This window comes from Malus sylvestris, chromosome 8, assembly GCF_916048215.2.
Source record: "Malus sylvestris chromosome 8, drMalSylv7.2, whole genome shotgun sequence".
NCBI classification, from domain to species: domain Eukaryota; kingdom Viridiplantae; phylum Streptophyta; class Magnoliopsida; order Rosales; family Rosaceae; genus Malus; species Malus sylvestris.
The window spans coordinates 26,501,275-26,518,294 of NC_062267.1; the positions used below are offsets into that span (position 1 = coordinate 26,501,275).

The 17,020-nt window shown below is 36.7% G+C and overlaps 1 protein-coding gene across 3 annotated transcripts; it reads left to right on the forward strand.

Moving 5' to 3' along the window:
* Nucleotides 1-1,153: 1,153 nt before the first annotated feature.
* LOC126632657 (probable inactive poly [ADP-ribose] polymerase SRO3) lies at nucleotides 1,154-4,457 on the forward strand. Of its 3 annotated transcripts, none has more exons than XM_050303099.1 (6): nucleotides 1,154-2,291; nucleotides 2,499-2,737; nucleotides 2,828-2,946; nucleotides 3,071-3,173; nucleotides 3,841-3,992; nucleotides 4,175-4,457. In XM_050303099.1, exons 1-5 carry the CDS (start codon nucleotides 1,384-1,386, stop codon nucleotides 3,888-3,890), a joined length of 1,419 nt encoding a protein of 472 aa, XP_050159056.1. In that variant the 5' UTR covers nucleotides 1,154-1,383; the 3' UTR covers nucleotides 3,891-3,992; nucleotides 4,175-4,457. The 3 variants fall into 3 exon arrangements, with proteins under 3 accessions (XP_050159056.1, XP_050159055.1, XP_050159057.1); XM_050303098.1 differs by having other exon boundaries at nucleotides 4,183-4,457; XM_050303100.1 differs by having other exon boundaries at nucleotides 4,191-4,457.
* The last annotated feature ends 12,563 nt before the right edge of the window (nucleotides 4,458-17,020 follow it).

Below are 17,020 nucleotides of genomic sequence, written 5' to 3' on the forward strand. Positions count from 1 at the left end.
TCTTTCCATCCATCTCGCTAATACAACATTTGCATCCTTTACAAGCCCACCCATACGTTCACTAAAGAGTTCGACAAGCCTCTGAACTAAAACACCAACATTGGTGACATGATAGTCTAAAGCAATACACTGTGCAATTTGCACTAACTCTTCCAAGACAGGATCAACTTTTCGATTTACTAATGAAACTTTGAATCCAAAACTCCCAAGGTTTGTTTCAAGATTTGTGAGAGATGGCATTTTTCCTTGAATTGCTATATCCGGGGAAGGTCCATATACATCATAAAATCCATCAACCACTTTCTCCTCATAGTCTAGCATATTGAACTCCTGTATGAACAAGGGAATCCAATCCAAATCAAGATGAGTTAAAAAGTAAAGTAACGACTTTTGATAGAGTTAAAAATCAAATTAGTGTAAAAATAAATCCACATATTGAATTGGGTTTATGTGGTATATTAGGTAGTAAATTAGGGTTTAAATAGATATTAATAGTTTAGTTAAAAATCAAATGGGTGCAAATAGTAAGTTGGGTGTAAAAATAAATTATAGCTCATAAACTCATAACATTTTTTTTTTGGCAAACGATAAATTCGTTAAATTAAATATTATATTAAGAAGTCGACGGAGTTCGAACCCATGTTGTGATGCAAGAAACAATACTCCTCTCTGCGTGGGAGATGACCACTTGCATAAACTCATAACTTTTTCACTTTTTCACTTTTCCATTTTTCCCACATAATTTCCCTTGTCACGTGCCATGCACGTGTTTATGTAACCGTTTCAGGACCAGGATCCTCTCCTGAGCTAAGGATGAGGATCCTCCTCATCAAGAGATGTGGGTCGTTGGATAAAAATCCAACGGCTACAATTATTATAACTTTAAAGGAACTCTCTGTTTGTAGCAGTTGGATTTTCATCCAACGGCCCACACCAATTGATGAGGAGGATCCTCATCCTTAGCTCAGGAGAGGATCCTGATCCGTTTTTTTATTCATTTTCCTAGTAAGAATGGGATTCCTTGTCCCAAAAGGATTTCCTTCCGCATTGTGCACTATAAAAACTCATTCAAATTACCAGAGCCACCTCATTAATCCATTCCAACGGTCTCTCTCTCTCTCTTCAATTAATTTCCTTTGGGCCGAAGTAAACCGAAACGGCAGCCGCATAAACCCACGCGCAAATTACCTCGCATGCCCTTTCATCAACTCGAACCATTCGAACAAAAAGCACCGCCTCAAAGGGGGCGTTCTAGTAATTTCATACAACCCCAAATTCCCGCGATAAAAACCGTACGCCAACGCGAAGTCCCCTGATTCTACGAGTTCTTTGAGTTCTGCGAGGCCGTCGCATCAGCTCGAAAAGCTCTACGCAGCAGAATCCATGGCTTCCTACGCCGCCACCACCCCCAAGAAAATCCTCCAATCGGTCACCGTTAGGGTTCCGAAGGGGATCCTCTCGCCGTCGTCTTCCTCAGCGAGCTCTAAAAACTTCTGCAATCGGACGTCCAATCGGATGCACTACCCCTCCAATTTCAAGCGGAGCGCCGCCCCGGCACGGGTTATGTTCTTCCAGAACGAGTCCTGGGACGACTTGCCGAACCCGATCGTCGAATTTCTGCGTGCAGGTTTCGCGGAGCGCAAGGCGGTGGTCAGCGTTGACATGGAGGGGTCAACGGTGTTGTTTGACTTTGTGCGAATGTTGCAGATTGATTTGGGGGCTGGGAGTCAGAGATCTATCGCTTGGATTGACGTGAACGGCAGGCCCTTCTTCCCTAAGGCGTTTGTCAGCGAGGATTTGGTGGACCGGTCGGATAGTCCGACGGTCCAAATCAACCAACGGGTCAATGTATCGGGTCGGGTTTTGGGCAAGAGGCGGACGGAGGAAGAGCCGGCGGATGAGGACGAAGTGACATCGTCGATAAGGCCGCTGAGTTCGGAGTGGCCGAATGTGAGGTTGCTGGGAGGAGTTGAGAGGGTTTACACAGTGTGCAGCGATTTGTTTCTCGCGGGGATGAGGAAGGTCGATCTCTCGGCTGCTGTGACGGCAGTTCATCAGTGCGTTCGTGACGGGCCGTTGGATAAGGCTCGATTGGAGGTGTTTCAGAAGCAGATTGAGATCACCAAGGCGGCTCGGGGCTCGGCCAATGTTGTATACGCCTGGTGCGGCGTCTCGGGCAGCGATGTGAGAGGCATTTTGACACATGGGTTCGGCGCACCCAGCAAGGTTTCTGGGACGCAGTCGCATGGCGTCGGTCTTCACCTTTCGCATTTATCGGCGCCTTTCCTGAGGTAATTTCAAATTTGTGTTTCATTTCAACAATACCAAAAACCCAATTGGAATTATGTGACCAAATGGCCCTCATTCTCCATCTCCATTTCTCGTTTATACGGCTTTGACTCGGAGATATTACTGCCGCAGTATAGTCGAGGGTGCCCGTTGCCCAACATTCCCTTTGAATTGTTGATAATTTGATATTGTAATGCTGAATTCTGCAGTTGTGCGCAGTCGGAACGGGATGATAATGGCGAAAAATATGCTATTTTGTGCCGGGTTATACTAGGCAGTGTTGAAAAAATTGAGGCAGGTTCTAAGCAATGCTACCCTTCTAGTGTGGAATTCGATAATGGCGCAGATGATCCTAAGAATCCTAAGTCGTATGTGATATGGTCGACCAACATGAATAGACACGTTCTTCCCGAGTGTGTTGTGACCTACAAATCGAATTACGTGCCAGGTATGTTTCTTTCGATTCTATTTGTTACGGTTGCTTTATTGTGTTTCTTTGTTTCATTGATGATAACTGGTTTTGTTTTGTGGATTTCAGCTCAATTAGGAGGTTCGGTGCGAAGAGCATACCCTGTAGATATGTTAATTTCGAAGATTCAGAGCTACCTTCCTCCTTGTAAAGTTCAGGAACTGTCCTCTCTGGTTTGCGCGTTGAAGGTGAATCTTCTTTTCACCGGTTCAGAATTGTGGGTCATATTGTCTCTCTGTGTATTATAAAAGATATGAACAATAAAACGTAATCTAAGAATAAAAATGTTTTCGGTGTTTCTCAATGTTGCAGGGTGGAAAGCTGGCGAGAGATGATTTCGTCAAAAAGTGTAGATCAGTTACTGGGGAGCAATTGATGGCATCTGCTCTTAACGAGTTGCGTCTCCAGAAGCAAGGTTCTTAGGTTTTGTTTTGCTGGAAGACGTATATAAATGTGTTGTCATGGTGTCTACAATTGATGGAACCATATGTACCCCCCTTCTTGAAATTCATACTAGGATCAGGGTGAAAATGCCCAACCATACAAAACAACGAAAGCTATTCCAATTTTTTTTTCCTGGTTTGCCGAATCATACATGTAGCAAATATGCTTTCAGTTTAGCATTGAAGAAAGGCAGTGTTCATTGTCTGTTAGTACTTGTGTTCTCTTGTTACGTAATTCAACAAAGAAGCCTGCATTGAGGTTGAGACTGGTTTTCCTATATCCAAGGTTGTACGAGAATTAAACATTCTCAAGTATGACAGTTGGTGCTCCTGTGTATGTGAATGTTTGTGCAGCTTATGCTCATGTGCACGAATTTGTGTGGTGTGTTTGCCTGCTGTTGCGGGATTGCTGTAAAGTTCCGTTATTTTCATTAACAAATTGGAATGGCATCTTCTTACGATATTCGCCTTCATGGAAGAGGCTTGTGTTTTGTGTGTGAGTGTGTGTGTGTGTGGGGCAGTGTGGGTGCCTCGTGAGCGTTAAAATTTCAACAACTGAGTGATAAGATTTCAAACATGAGCGCAGCGGTATGCGCCTGGATCTGTTATGATGGCTTATGTGGAAGTTTTGCTTTTCAGAAGAAAGAGTTCATCAATCAGTACTTCGGTTGCTTGGCATGGATGGCTGAAGGTGTATTATCATGCAAGTCAAGGCCGTCTAAAATGTCTCAGTTGCAGATTTGATGAACTTGTTTGCGAGTTGTAACTTGTCCAAATCTTCATCGTGAACTGTGAGTATTTATTTTGATGATCGTTATCTGGCAATTCTGTATATGTTTTGTGTCAAAGGATGGTACATTAGGTGTGGTCTGTGATGTATTATTTCATGTGTTATTCGTAAAGAAAGAACGCTATTTCAAATCAGCGAGGGGCGGTAGACAATTTGGTGCCATAAAGACTTTCTCATTGTTAGTTTTGCAGTTGTGCAGAAATACGCGCCGGAGCTTCAAGCTGCACACATTTTGGAGTGGCTTACTGGTCCCAATCCCAATCTCTATGCCCCTTCTGGGTAAAACAGATCTCCCAACTGGTGGTGGAAACCTGAGTTCAGACCCCAATCCGGTCGCCTTTGAACGTGCTGCCTAATTCCAAATGATATTGTTATCGTGTAAATGATATGTCTAAACTGGCAAGTGCTATAACAGGAGCAAGAAATGTGTGAGGATATCGTTTCCCAAAAGACATCGTTTGACAAATGTGTTTAACTGTGAGTTGTAAAAATCCCCTATGCAGTGGAAAACGAGGTTGATTAAAAAAATTCTAGGTACGATTTTTCCGATTTAAATAAAGTAGGTTTTACATAAAGAAGATTTTGGCTCAGCATGTTCTATTCTATACGGGTAGGAGAAGAGCCCAACTAGGTATTCTTAAAAAAAAAGAACATAGAGAAATCGGAATCAAGTCAAAATGATACGAGTCAACTCCATCTTCTTCTGGCCAAGATCTTGCCATTTCCATAGAAACTAGATTAGGTCTCTTTTCCATCTCCATTCAAGAGTTCTTATATGTTCTCACGTCCATTTGAGACCCCCAAATATGGACAACTTCCAACGGTATCTCTTCAGTTTTTTTTATGACACGTGAAGTACTCGATTGAATACTGAATGCTTAAAAATAAAATTCCACAAAGGTCCTTGTACTCGTCACCAACTAGCTATGTGTGAATGGGCTATACATGCACCACACCCTACCATGAAGTGCTACTCATAATAATTCACCATAAGTGGAATCCTCTCAAGCAACAGAGCTATCATCATCTCTCTTTTGTTGGAAGATCCAACACCCAGAAAAACCCATAAAATAAAATAAAAATAAAACAAATTAATTCATCATCTATTGGACTCTTAAGTTGACTTTTAGGTAAGTATAGCTTTTACCACACAAAGCCATACATGCACATATGTGACCGGTGAGCAGTTACATCCACTAAAATCAAATCATCGCCACTCCATTTTTGTCCAACAAAAAAATATCTTTCATCAAATAAACGTCAACATTACATGAAATGAGTTATCATAAACACGAAAAACAAACCAAAGTCTAACACAGCAATATAAACAACCGGTGCAACGAACAAAATCCGCACAAACGAATATAAACAACCGGCGCTACAATTAATCACTACTCAAGCCCAAACAACCTAAAATCATGCCCCATCACTTCGTTAGCGTGCTAGAAACACTGCCCATTACACCAAACGTCTTATACAAGTGATTTGTGTACTAGATTGTATTTGCGGCACATTAAAAATTTCCTTCTTCACTTGGGCTACATGTTTTCAATGCAATTTGCATTTTGTTACCCCCCACGGCCCACCACCACCCCTAAAGAGTTGGAAAAATGTTTCAACCACATAGGCTTAGTGCCGCAACTTTTCTCGGCCCCACTATTAGGGCAGTGCTCCTATTTTCTTGGTGCATGATCTTGCAGGAGGTAGTGCCAAAGAAAGAAGAACAAATTATGGAAAAAGTAAAACTAGAGGTGTAAGATTGGTGGTTCATGCCACTTAGTACTACGATCTAGTGATATTTCTCTTCATTTATAAGTCAGAGGTCTTAGATTCGGTTTTCGCCAAAGACGAATTTGAACCACATTATTGCTAGCATATTGTGAGGTTTAGCCCACCCATTTCCTCTTAGTGTAGATAATATCGTTTGTTTTTTTTAAAAAAAAAAATTGGTGGTTCATGGAATCATCACCACATCCACTTTTAAACAAAAGATTGGTGGTCCATGGAACCATCACCACATCCACTTCTCTCATATATGAATACTGTAGGTAAATGAAATGAATTAGACTTTTGTCTTGTTCCCATAAAGTGAATGCGGTGATATACTTCTCTCAAAAAAGTAAATTGGAGTAATAGTCTCTCAATTTTAACATAATTAGAGCAATAGTCCATCAACTAAAAATTCATTACTAATGGTCTCTCAACTCATCAAAATATGCAGTTATGGTCCTTTTTGTCAACTCCTTGAGAACTTTCGTCAAAATGAGTCACGTGTCATGCACATGAGGCTGAATCAATGGGCAAATATGAAAACTCAAATAAAAAAAATTGTAGCAATGGTCCCTTAATTTTAATCCAACTGGAGAAATTGTCCCTCAACTTTAACTCAATTAGAGCAATGGTACCTTTACTTTAACCCAATTCTAGCAATAGTCATTTCAACATAACTCATTTTGACATAATTCTAACGGATTTGACGAAAATGACTAGAGCTACCCGTTTTGATGAGTTCAGGGACCAATGGTAATGAATTTTTAGTTGAGGGATAATTGCTTCAATTGAATTAAAGTTGAGGGACCATTTCTACAATTTACTCCATAGAAAAATAAAAAACTTGCAATCAGAGTATTTACTTTTACACTTGAACTTTTAGATTAGATTTGATGTTTATTTTTGCAATCTTAATAGTTAAGAATATTTACCAATACAAATTCGAACATCGGGTAATCCTAGTGTAAAGGTCTAAGTTTTGTAATAGCAATAGAGTGTGAAGTGTGCAAAAAATTTCAGTTTATTCATTGAGGCATTTTGTCAAACACTTTGTTGGTTTATTGTCGTCAATCGAATATTGTTGTGCACATGTCAACATATATTGACATATGTAGAAGCAATTTAATGTGTGTTATCAAGATGATTTGTCAAATACTCTCGACATTACCTACCGAGTGCTTCTGAGATATGCCTCTGGGAAGCCTAGCATGCATTCCATCAAATATTTGATGGCCCAAAATGGACCCATACCATGCACACATTCATAGAGTCCTAAAAAAACATCCACGTATATATTTTTCAAATTCCGAATAATCCTCGTACCACATTGATCCCAATGTATATCTACCAAAAATCTTACGTGGATTCTCTCTCTCCACTGTTTGCTTTATACTTAAAAAAATGGAACTTTAACGAAAAGTTCATGGTACTGTTCACTTTAATGAAAAACCATATTTTTACACTAAAAAGTCAATCATGGTACTATTCACTTTATTCTTTAGTTTGTCCTTATCATTAAAACTCAAAGTTTTCAAGCCATTTTTCATTAGTTTTCCAGCCATTTTCATTAGTTTTCCTTAAAAAAAATGTGTGCCAGCATTTGGCGACTGGGATTCATTTTTTATATGAATTACTGGGAGTGATTCACACATTTTTTTTAATCTTTTGCACACCCTCTTAATTATGTCGTTATTCACCTTTAATTTGTTTAATCCAATGACATATATATATATATATATATAGGGTAAATTACATAGTAGCCCCTTATGTTTGAGGTCTATTACAATCTCATACAACGTCTTTAAAACATTTCACTTTCATACATCATGTACCATTTTATTTCAAAATAATACATCTGTTAGATTTTCCGTCCATTAATCTGTTAAATGCTGACGTGGCTGCCACATTTGTGCTGATGTGGCTGCCAAATGTGTGCCACGTGGCAAAAATAATAATTTTTTTTTTTAAAACCTAAATCTTCTAAATTTAAAAAAATAATTAAAAAAAAAAAAAAAAAAACCCAGAAGCTGAACAAAACCCCACCCCCGTGAACCCCCCTCAGCCTTCTTCTTCCCTCCTCCCATCTTCCCCCACCTCATACCTGCACCTTTGAAGGAAAAAAAAAAACCAGAGAACAACCCAGATCCCATATCCCCGCGAAACCCATACCCCATACGACCACCCCCCAACCCATATCCCATTACCACGCCCCCCCCCCGGCGCGAAACCTAACCCAGATCCCATTACCACGCCTCCGGCGTGAAACCCATATCCCCCCTCGAACTGCAAGGACGTCATCCTCACCCGCATCATCTTCGTCGTCGAAGACGACAACGAGCAGGAGCAGGAGTAGCAGGGCGACGATGAGAAATCCCGATCGACGGCGAGATCGGGTGGTGATGAAGGACCTCCATGAGGAGCAGAGGGATCAGAGAGAGAGCTCTGCGGTACAGGCTGCGATGCAGCGCAGGACCCAAATTCACCGCCACGGAGACCAAAACGTTGAGCCCATTCCGACCCAACCCCTCATCCTCAATCTCTTTTGGTTTATGAAGATATTGACGACGAGGGTCGTAGTTTTGGGGTTATTGAGTCGAATTGCGATGTGGGTATGGAGGGTTTGGACCTTGATTTGAGTTTAGGGTTAGGGTCGGGATTGTTGTTTGGATGGGGACCTCGATCTGATATGGGTCGTCGCAGGGGGGTTCGCGGGGGCAGGGGGTGGATTTTTTCTTTCTGGGTTGGGGGGTTCACGGGGGTGGAGGATGGTAGACGATGCATGGGATCTTGGTTCGCGCAGGGGGGGATATGGGTTCGCGCGGGGGGATGGGCGGATTCTGGGTTTCATGGGGGGAGGATAAGGAGGGGGTTAATGGGATCTGGGTGTGAGGGGGATATGGGATTGGGGTTCTTCTTCTTTTTCTTTTTTTCTGGGTTTTGGGTTGAAGGTGCAGGTATGGGTTGAAGGTTGAAGGTGCAGGTATGGGGGCGAGGAGATGGGAGGAAGAAGAATGAGGAAGAAGAAGAAGAGAAGAAGAAAGAGGAGGAGAAGAAGAAGAAAAAAAAAGATATGTGGCAGACTGGTTTCTAAAAAAAATTAAAAAATTATTATTTTTGCCACGTGGCACACATTTGGCAGCCACGTCAGCATTTAACGGATTAATAGACGGAAAATCTAACGGATGTATTATTTTGAAATAAAATGGTACTTGAGGTATGAAAGTGAAATGTTTTAAAGATGTTGTATAAGATTGCAATAGACCTCAAACCTGAGGGGCTACTATGTAATTTACCCATATATATATATATATATAGAGAGAGAGATATATATATATATATAAGAAATAGAAAGGAATGTGTATAAATCATTTGACTTAAATTACCAAATAAATTCCGTAACAAAAAAAAAACATAAAAAAGGAAAATGTCAGGATGATCATATTTTTGTACCAAATTAAATTATTATCTGATGTGGCAAGTGATGTTTATATATCATGTCAATTAATGAAAGTGATGTTAATTTTATGCGTCACTTTCAACATAAAATAATACATTAATGTGGTTTAAGAATATTACTCAAGGATATATAATTATATATATATTAGGTATAAATTATGACGTTACATGACCGACAGAGGTATATTTTCTGGCATGTTGTATTTTTCATGTGACTGAAGATTTATAGTTTCCAATTCTTATCACTATTTTTTACTTTTATATGCATGAAAATTACATTTAAAACATGACAATAAACTCCAATTATTAAAAATGATATTATAACCGGTCACTTACATGTGTTGGATTTGTGGAACATTGATACATACATTTATATACAAATATTAGTTTGATCCATATTTGTATAGTTTAGTTAGTGACAAATAAAGCGTTTGTAGCATTTATTGATACGCAGCATTGAAATTACATCGAAGAAAGTTTGCTATAAAACCTGGAGTGTACGTACAAATAATTTTAGTGCTGCTGTAGTGAAGATTTATGCTGTTTTGATGTAGATAAATATCATCATAATCGAGAACAGTAATACGTGTCGTTGTAATCATATTATCGAAGAATGAATTAAATGAAACACGGTCAACTTTTCGTGACGTTCTGCTCCAATAAAATCATGTCACCGTAGAGAAATATAACACTACTGTAATAAGCCATCACGTAACCGCAAGCTCATTTGGTGCAAGTTGCTTTCCAGACTTAATGCATGCATATATGCGCATTCCAAACAATGAAATTACGAAAGACAAATGCAAAGTGGAAGACAGATGAGAGAGCGGTCGAAAATTCTGAGAGAAAGAAAGAAACAAGCGTGATATGTACATATGTCGCCATCAACCCAAAAGCTTTTGTCCTCTTCACGTGAAGTTTGAACTACATTTCAAGTAATTTAAAAGTCATGTCCACGACAAGACAATTTATATTCCAAAACAAGTACTGCGTTCTAAGGACGAGGATAGTGACAAAACATGCATATAATCATGGAGCCAACGAAGTCCACTGGGAGTAGATGCTCTCACTAAAGTAATTTGTTCGTTAAATTGCTGATTATAGTTATACATATTTACGTTCGTTATTTTTTAAGAAGATATATGTATTCCAAGCTTAGATGTCTTCATTCAAGTAATTTGTTTGTTAAGCTGCTGACTATAGTTATATATATTTACATTCGTTATTTTTTAAGAAAATATATGTATTCCAGCGTACTTTCATACTACTTTACTCCCTACCAAATATTATATGAGCAAAAATGTTTTTGTTCTGTCATTCAAACCGGAAATTCCTTTCCCGCCTCTCATGTCTTAATATTTTTCTCATTACTTTGCTACTTTCCACTATTTTTGTAATTAACATTGTAATTGTGATAGTCGCCATTTGAAATCATCCTCATTATCATATTGAGTATAAGTTATACTATTATAAAGTTTTCTTAGTTGTATTGCAAACGGGCTCCACTAGAAGAAATTTCTAACTTTGTACCTGCATGCCTTGCCATTTATCTATTTTATTATATATTATATATATTCGGCTCATTAATATCTCAACTAAAAACGCATTGTATAGCTCTACTCCGCACTGTATAATTCAGTGGTTAAAATCATTCAGTTTTTAAGTCCTTCTCTTAAGGATTCAATGACATATTCTTGTTAATTTTTTATTTTTAAAAATCCTTGCTTTTCTATTTCTTTGGCTAAACTTAGATGTTTGAAGAAATCTAAAGTGTTTTAGATTAAAAAAAAAAGATCTATGAATTGCAAACACGTCAAAACCACTACTATCAACATCGATATTGATCCTAACTTGACCACCTTTACAATCTACTCGGTGTGGGATTTTATACAAGGCCTCAATACACAATTAGTAATAAGTGAAACCATTCATTATACGGAGAATTTAACTTCATAATGTTTGCAATATGAAACATATGTTTCACCATAAATGAAAAGGTAATTTAGCCAAAAGTCAATAAAAACTTTATTATTAAGCCATATATCACTGCCATATTTTTGTTTTGGGCTTAATCAATGATATATTTTTATTAATTAGACATATGTCAATGATGAATGCCACATAGACTTTAAGTCATTATAAATAATTAGAATTTAACTATTCTATCATTCTCTCTTTCTCCCTCTATAAATGTCATATGGGCTTAAGCTATTATAAATACAGATTTAGATCCTCTCTAGATCAATTTTGTGGAGATCCTCTGGATCGATAGATCTCATCCATTGATACAAATCCAACAGCCAAAATGTCTTATCCTTCATCTTTTCCCATCAACTCTTCTCTATCTCAACCTCGAACCACTAACTCCCCAAATTCCAAATTAAATTCAACATAATCTCAAAATCAACCCCAATACCGCCACAACCACCAATTGCAAGTCCCTCACCTTAACCTCTCCAAAATCAGCCCGACAACCGCCACATCCCTCAATTGCAAGTCCCTTGACCTTAAAATTTCAGTTGATGATAATGAAACAACAAAGAAAGGGGGTCGTGCAAACCAATGTCTTTTGGTTGCCCAGATCTTTTTCATAACTATGGAAGAATTACAGAGAGAAATCTCAAAGATGAAGAAAAAGAAAAAGATGACAAATAAAAAGCCAAAATAGTAAGGGATAGCGAAAAAATAAATCAGATTTTGAGCACAGATGACCTGCAATTGAATTTGGGGTTTGTTACAACGGTGGGGTGTGGGGGTGTGAGGGAGAAAAAGGAGGTGAAAGGGAAGAGAGGTGGGGAAAAAGGCTTCGGCCATTGGATTTCTATTCTTATGGAACTGATCTTAAGAGTCTAAATTCTATAAATAGTTAGACCATGTATATTCTATCACTCTTTTTCTCACACTTTGTTTACATGGAGGAGTCTATATATTCTATCACTCTCTTTCTCATACTTTGTTTACATGGAGGAGTCTACTCAACTCAAAAAAAAAGAAAGAAAAGGGAATCAGTCCGAATCCAAATGTAAATAAAAAAAAGAAAAAAAAAGAACTAGGAAACGGACACTACATTATAGTGTTTGAATCTAAATGTAAAAAACAAAGCAAGGAAACAGATACTACATTACAGTGTTTGAATCTAAATGTAAAAATCAGGAGTCGTGAGGTGTGAAGTGTAGGAGATGTGTTAGTGATGAAAATAATAAAACCAGGAAATGGACAATGCAACGTAGCGTTTGAATCCAAAAGTGAAAAACAGAATCAGAAAACGGACACTGAATTGTAGTGTTTGAATCCAAATATACAAATGAACATGTAGGAGGCGTGTGAGTGATGGAAAAAATGAAACTAGTAAATGAACACTGCAACGCAGTGTCTAAATCCAAATGTAAAAAACATAATCAGGAACAAAACATTGCATTGCAGTGTCTAATCCGTATTGACTTATTCCAAATATAAAACTAAGAGAAAGAGAGTGTTAGTTGAAGTGTGTGCCAGTTGTAGTGGCAAATTTTGTAATTTTTTTTTGTAATTTTAAATGCATTTAAGTATTACAATACATGATTGATCTATTTATAATTAACATAAATATTGTTGATCTATTGTTAATATTGTATTTTTTTATTATAAATTTTTCAAAAAATATCGAAATCCACAAGGTGCCTCTCGAATAAATGTTATTTAGAGAGTATAAGAGAATTATGTAATATTTCTCTTATAAATAATAATAAGGTCAACTGGAGCCTGTTCGGTGAACTCGATGAGAGTGAATCTTAGGAATATGATTAGATTGATATGAACTTGTTTGACAGGACTTATAACTTATGTATAAGAATAGGTTAGATAACTCACTCTACTGTGAACTCATAACCCATCATGTCCAATCATGTCCATTTCATATTTGACACAACAAACAACAGATTAGACTCAAGTTTATTTTAATTGATGACAACCTATTTCATCCAACCTACCAAATGAAGCCTTGTAGCATACACAACCTGTGCACCTCCTGTCGACTGGCATGAAAGACACGAATTAGTTAACTCTATAAGAACAATTATTAAACTGCATACACGCCTATATTTATAATATTTAGTTTACGCATGTAATATTTTAATTCTTCAATATGATCTAATTGTTGAGACAATTGAAAACGGGGACGACAACTCCAAATGTCACACATCCGTCGCCTACCTACTGTATAAGTGGCAAATCGTGAATGTCCATGGTCGTTATTGTTTTCTTCTTCTACATACTGTATATCGTCTTCAAACTTTTTCATGTCCGTCTTAAAATAAAGTAGTATAATACATCGATTTTACTATAAAAAAATGTAGGCATAACTTTGCTAAATCTGTTTCCACAAAAATAAATAATGGTTGAGGAAGAGCATGCATGGCTTTGGTCGGCCACTGAGGAACACGAATGCAGTGTTAAATCTTTGTCATTCAAATGAAAACAAATAGTGGTGAACAGCTTGCCATTGCTTAATTAATCCACACCATGTAGATAAGATTTAATCATCAGAGGTTCTCAGACCCATCTGGACCTAATTAAGATACTTTAATATAAAAAAATTAATTTGGTCGATCAATCTTTATAATCTTTAAAAAATTAATTTGGTCGATCAATCTTTCTCAGCTAACTTTCTGAAGTTTGGTAATTTCTGTGGATAATTTGGTGCTATCTTTTTTAAGGTAGGAGTTGTCCTTCACATATGACATCTAAATGCTTCATGAAATGTCTTAAAGAGGAGTTACCGTTCTTATTATTTTTAAAAACAAATATCAACTTAAGTGTTATATTCTTGATATGCGTTCAAGTATGAATTTTCTCAATTCAAAAGAATTAGTAGTCTTGCAAAGAAAAAATGGCAAAAAGGGGAGGAACATAGTATATAATCATGTGTATTCTATAATTATATTGGCTTTGATAACATAGTATATAATCAGGTGTATTCTCTAATTATATTGGCTTTGATTCTATCGGTTGCTACTGCTTCAGTAGATAGAGTTGTTTCCACTATGCATATTATGAAAAGTCCATTGCGTAATTGAATGGGAGATAAATGGGTGAGCGATAACATGATGGTTTATATAGAGAGTATGTTTTTTCTTTCATTAAATAATGAAGCTATAATGTAGCGTTTTCAAAATATGAAAATGCATCCCGGATAATTGTAACTTGTATTGTTATTTGTTCTATAAATAATGAATGATGGAGTTATGCCTTAATTTAAGTTATTATATGTCTAAAAAAATGTTTGTGAATGTCTAAAAAATGTTTGTGAATTTTACATGTGAACCTTCGAATAATTTTTTCTGGATCCATCACTAATTTGAATTAGACATGCCCAAATTAAATGGGTTATCCCTACACTTTTTTTTTTACCCTTCACATACTCCTCTTAACTTTTGAGTCGTATTGCATAAATTGACAATGAATTACAATATTTTTGAAGAATCACTGCAAGAGCGAAAGTGAGCAATCTCATTTTCTAATTCAGAAAGTCCGTTCCCTTTTGTTGCTACCGTGAATTATCGTCTCAAGATTTACTATTCATTTTTTCGTATTTTGGGTTTCGAATTTTAATTGGTTTTTTTAGGCTTATTATATTAACACCTCACAAATTGTTGAATAAACCTCACATACTTAATACACCCCATATTTTCTTTTTCAATTAAAAATTATATTAACGCACCTCACATATTTCCCCATCATACCCTCACACCCTACATTCTTAATATACACATTACATTTTCTACATGCATCCCATATTTTCTATACACTCCACATTTCTCAAATCTTATGAAGCTTTTAATTTGGACAAAAAATGCCGACTAGAATTTTGACAAAAGATGCCGCACGGGATTTAAAGCATATGTGAGTTGTTTTCAATTCCACCATTAAAACTTGTGTCATCTATTTTTAATATTTGATGGTAAGTTTAGGTGTTTAATTCTTCATGTAATTCCTAAAAGATTAATACGAACATAGAAGCTTGAATAACACATAAAAAACAAGATTAAATAATTATCGATGTTGTCAAAATCATTAAAACAATAAAAATATGAAGTCTTACCTGATGTAAAGCTTCCGAAACATCGATTTCATGTTTCATTCGTCAAAAATATTTTTTCTCAATCAACATGTTTGTAGTTTCATTGGTTAGGGTTTTGTTCAACAATTGAGGGTAGGAGGGGTTTAATAGTTGAAGAAGATAAATAATACATTAAAAGTGATTTGGGGTGTACATAGATTTTTTTTTTTAAATTTATTTTAACCTAATAAGGTCAAAATTGCCATTACATAGTAGGGTAAATAAATTATTTAATATTAAATTTTAATGTGGGGTGCATTCCACATTTTGTGGGATGCTAATATAAAAAACCTTTTTTTATTATTTAATTATCTCGGATTTTGTTCAAAAATTCAAAAAAATAATCTCAGTTTTGAAAAAAATTTAAAGTAGGGCAGTTTGGTAATTTTGAATTTCAAATGCTCATTCGGATCTAAATTTGAACTTGGCAAAGTAACCTTGAATTCATGGGATCATGAACGGCGTTGTCGTGGACCGCCGACACCATCTTGAAGTCGACAATCCGGACATAAAGGCACCAATTTTCTTGGCTATCAAACATTTGGTGAATTTTTAGAGAGATCGTAACAAAATCGGCCACTCGCGAAGTTTTTGACGAGAATCTTACATACGATCGAGAAATGAAAATTGCACTTCTTAAATTGATATTGTAATGCGAAATTTGTTTAAGCATTTATTGTGTTTCGAAAATCAAAATTTTTGTCATCAAACCACTTCAATCGGTCCACGAGATTGGCTTGTTTCAAAAACAGTGGATTAAATTTGGTTCTATGAGCGTAGTATTAAGGCCCCGTTTGGGATTGAGGTGATTTTAAAAAAAATCACTGTGAAAAAAAACTGACGGTCATTTTTGTGTTTGGTAAACTGAAAAAAAAAGGCTTATTTTGGAAGCTGCGGTGAGAATAAGCTGAAAATCAAAGGAAAAGCTGAAGCTGCTATTTGCTGCTTTGAAAAAAAGCCAGTTTTTTCAAAGCACACGGAGCTACAGTGCTCCTTTAATGAAAAGACACACTATTATCCTGATTTTTTTTCCAAAAGCACTTTCACAAAAAAGTTTACCAAACACTCTACTGGCTTTATTTCACAGCCGCTTATTCTCACATCACAGCCGCTTATTCTCACAGCAGTTTTTTTTCAAAGCACAGCAATACCAAACCAGCTCTAAGATGGTTTTGCAAAATACAATTGTTGGGTTGGAAAATCATAATCGAGCACCAAACTATTTTGTGAGAAGTGACAATCTGATCATTGCATCTTCGTTTTTATAAAACTTGCATTTGGTGAATTCTTCTTGGATCTAATCTTTGTTTTAAAAAAACGCTAATTGTAGCTAAATTATTTAGGCTAATTTTTGTTTAAATCTCTGTGGTGAGACACTACTTTTAAATCGACCCCCGTGGTGAAAAAAGTGTTAATCTTAATCCTGTTGTGAAGTTGGTTATCAATCGTAGTCCAAATTGAAATTTCTGTCAAAATCTCATCCACATGCAGGGGTAAAAAGGTCATTCCATTCTTTTTTCTTTTCTTTTTGGTAATTCCACTTTTTTATAATTAACAAAAATAGAAGGGAAAAAAAAGAAAAGAAATTCCTTCCCAATCCCTACCTTTGTCAACCACAGCCACAACGACCACCCATCACCTCCCCCCTCTCTCTCACATAACCCTAGCCATCCCGTCCAATGTTCTTCTTAAAATGAAACTAAATT

Excerpts from the sequence above, each read along its gene's own strand:
- LOC126632657 (XM_050303099.1), top strand. The coding sequence starts at position 1,384 with ATGGCTTCCTACGCCGCCACCACCCCCAAGAAAATCCTCCAATCGGTC. Across the intron at positions 2,292-2,498 it reads TTATCGGCGCCTTTCCTGAG|TTGTGCGCAGTCGGAACGGG; the intron begins GTAATTTCAAAT and ends TGAATTCTGCAG. Across the intron at positions 2,738-2,827 it reads CAAATCGAATTACGTGCCAG|CTCAATTAGGAGGTTCGGTG; the intron begins GTATGTTTCTTT and ends TGTGGATTTCAG.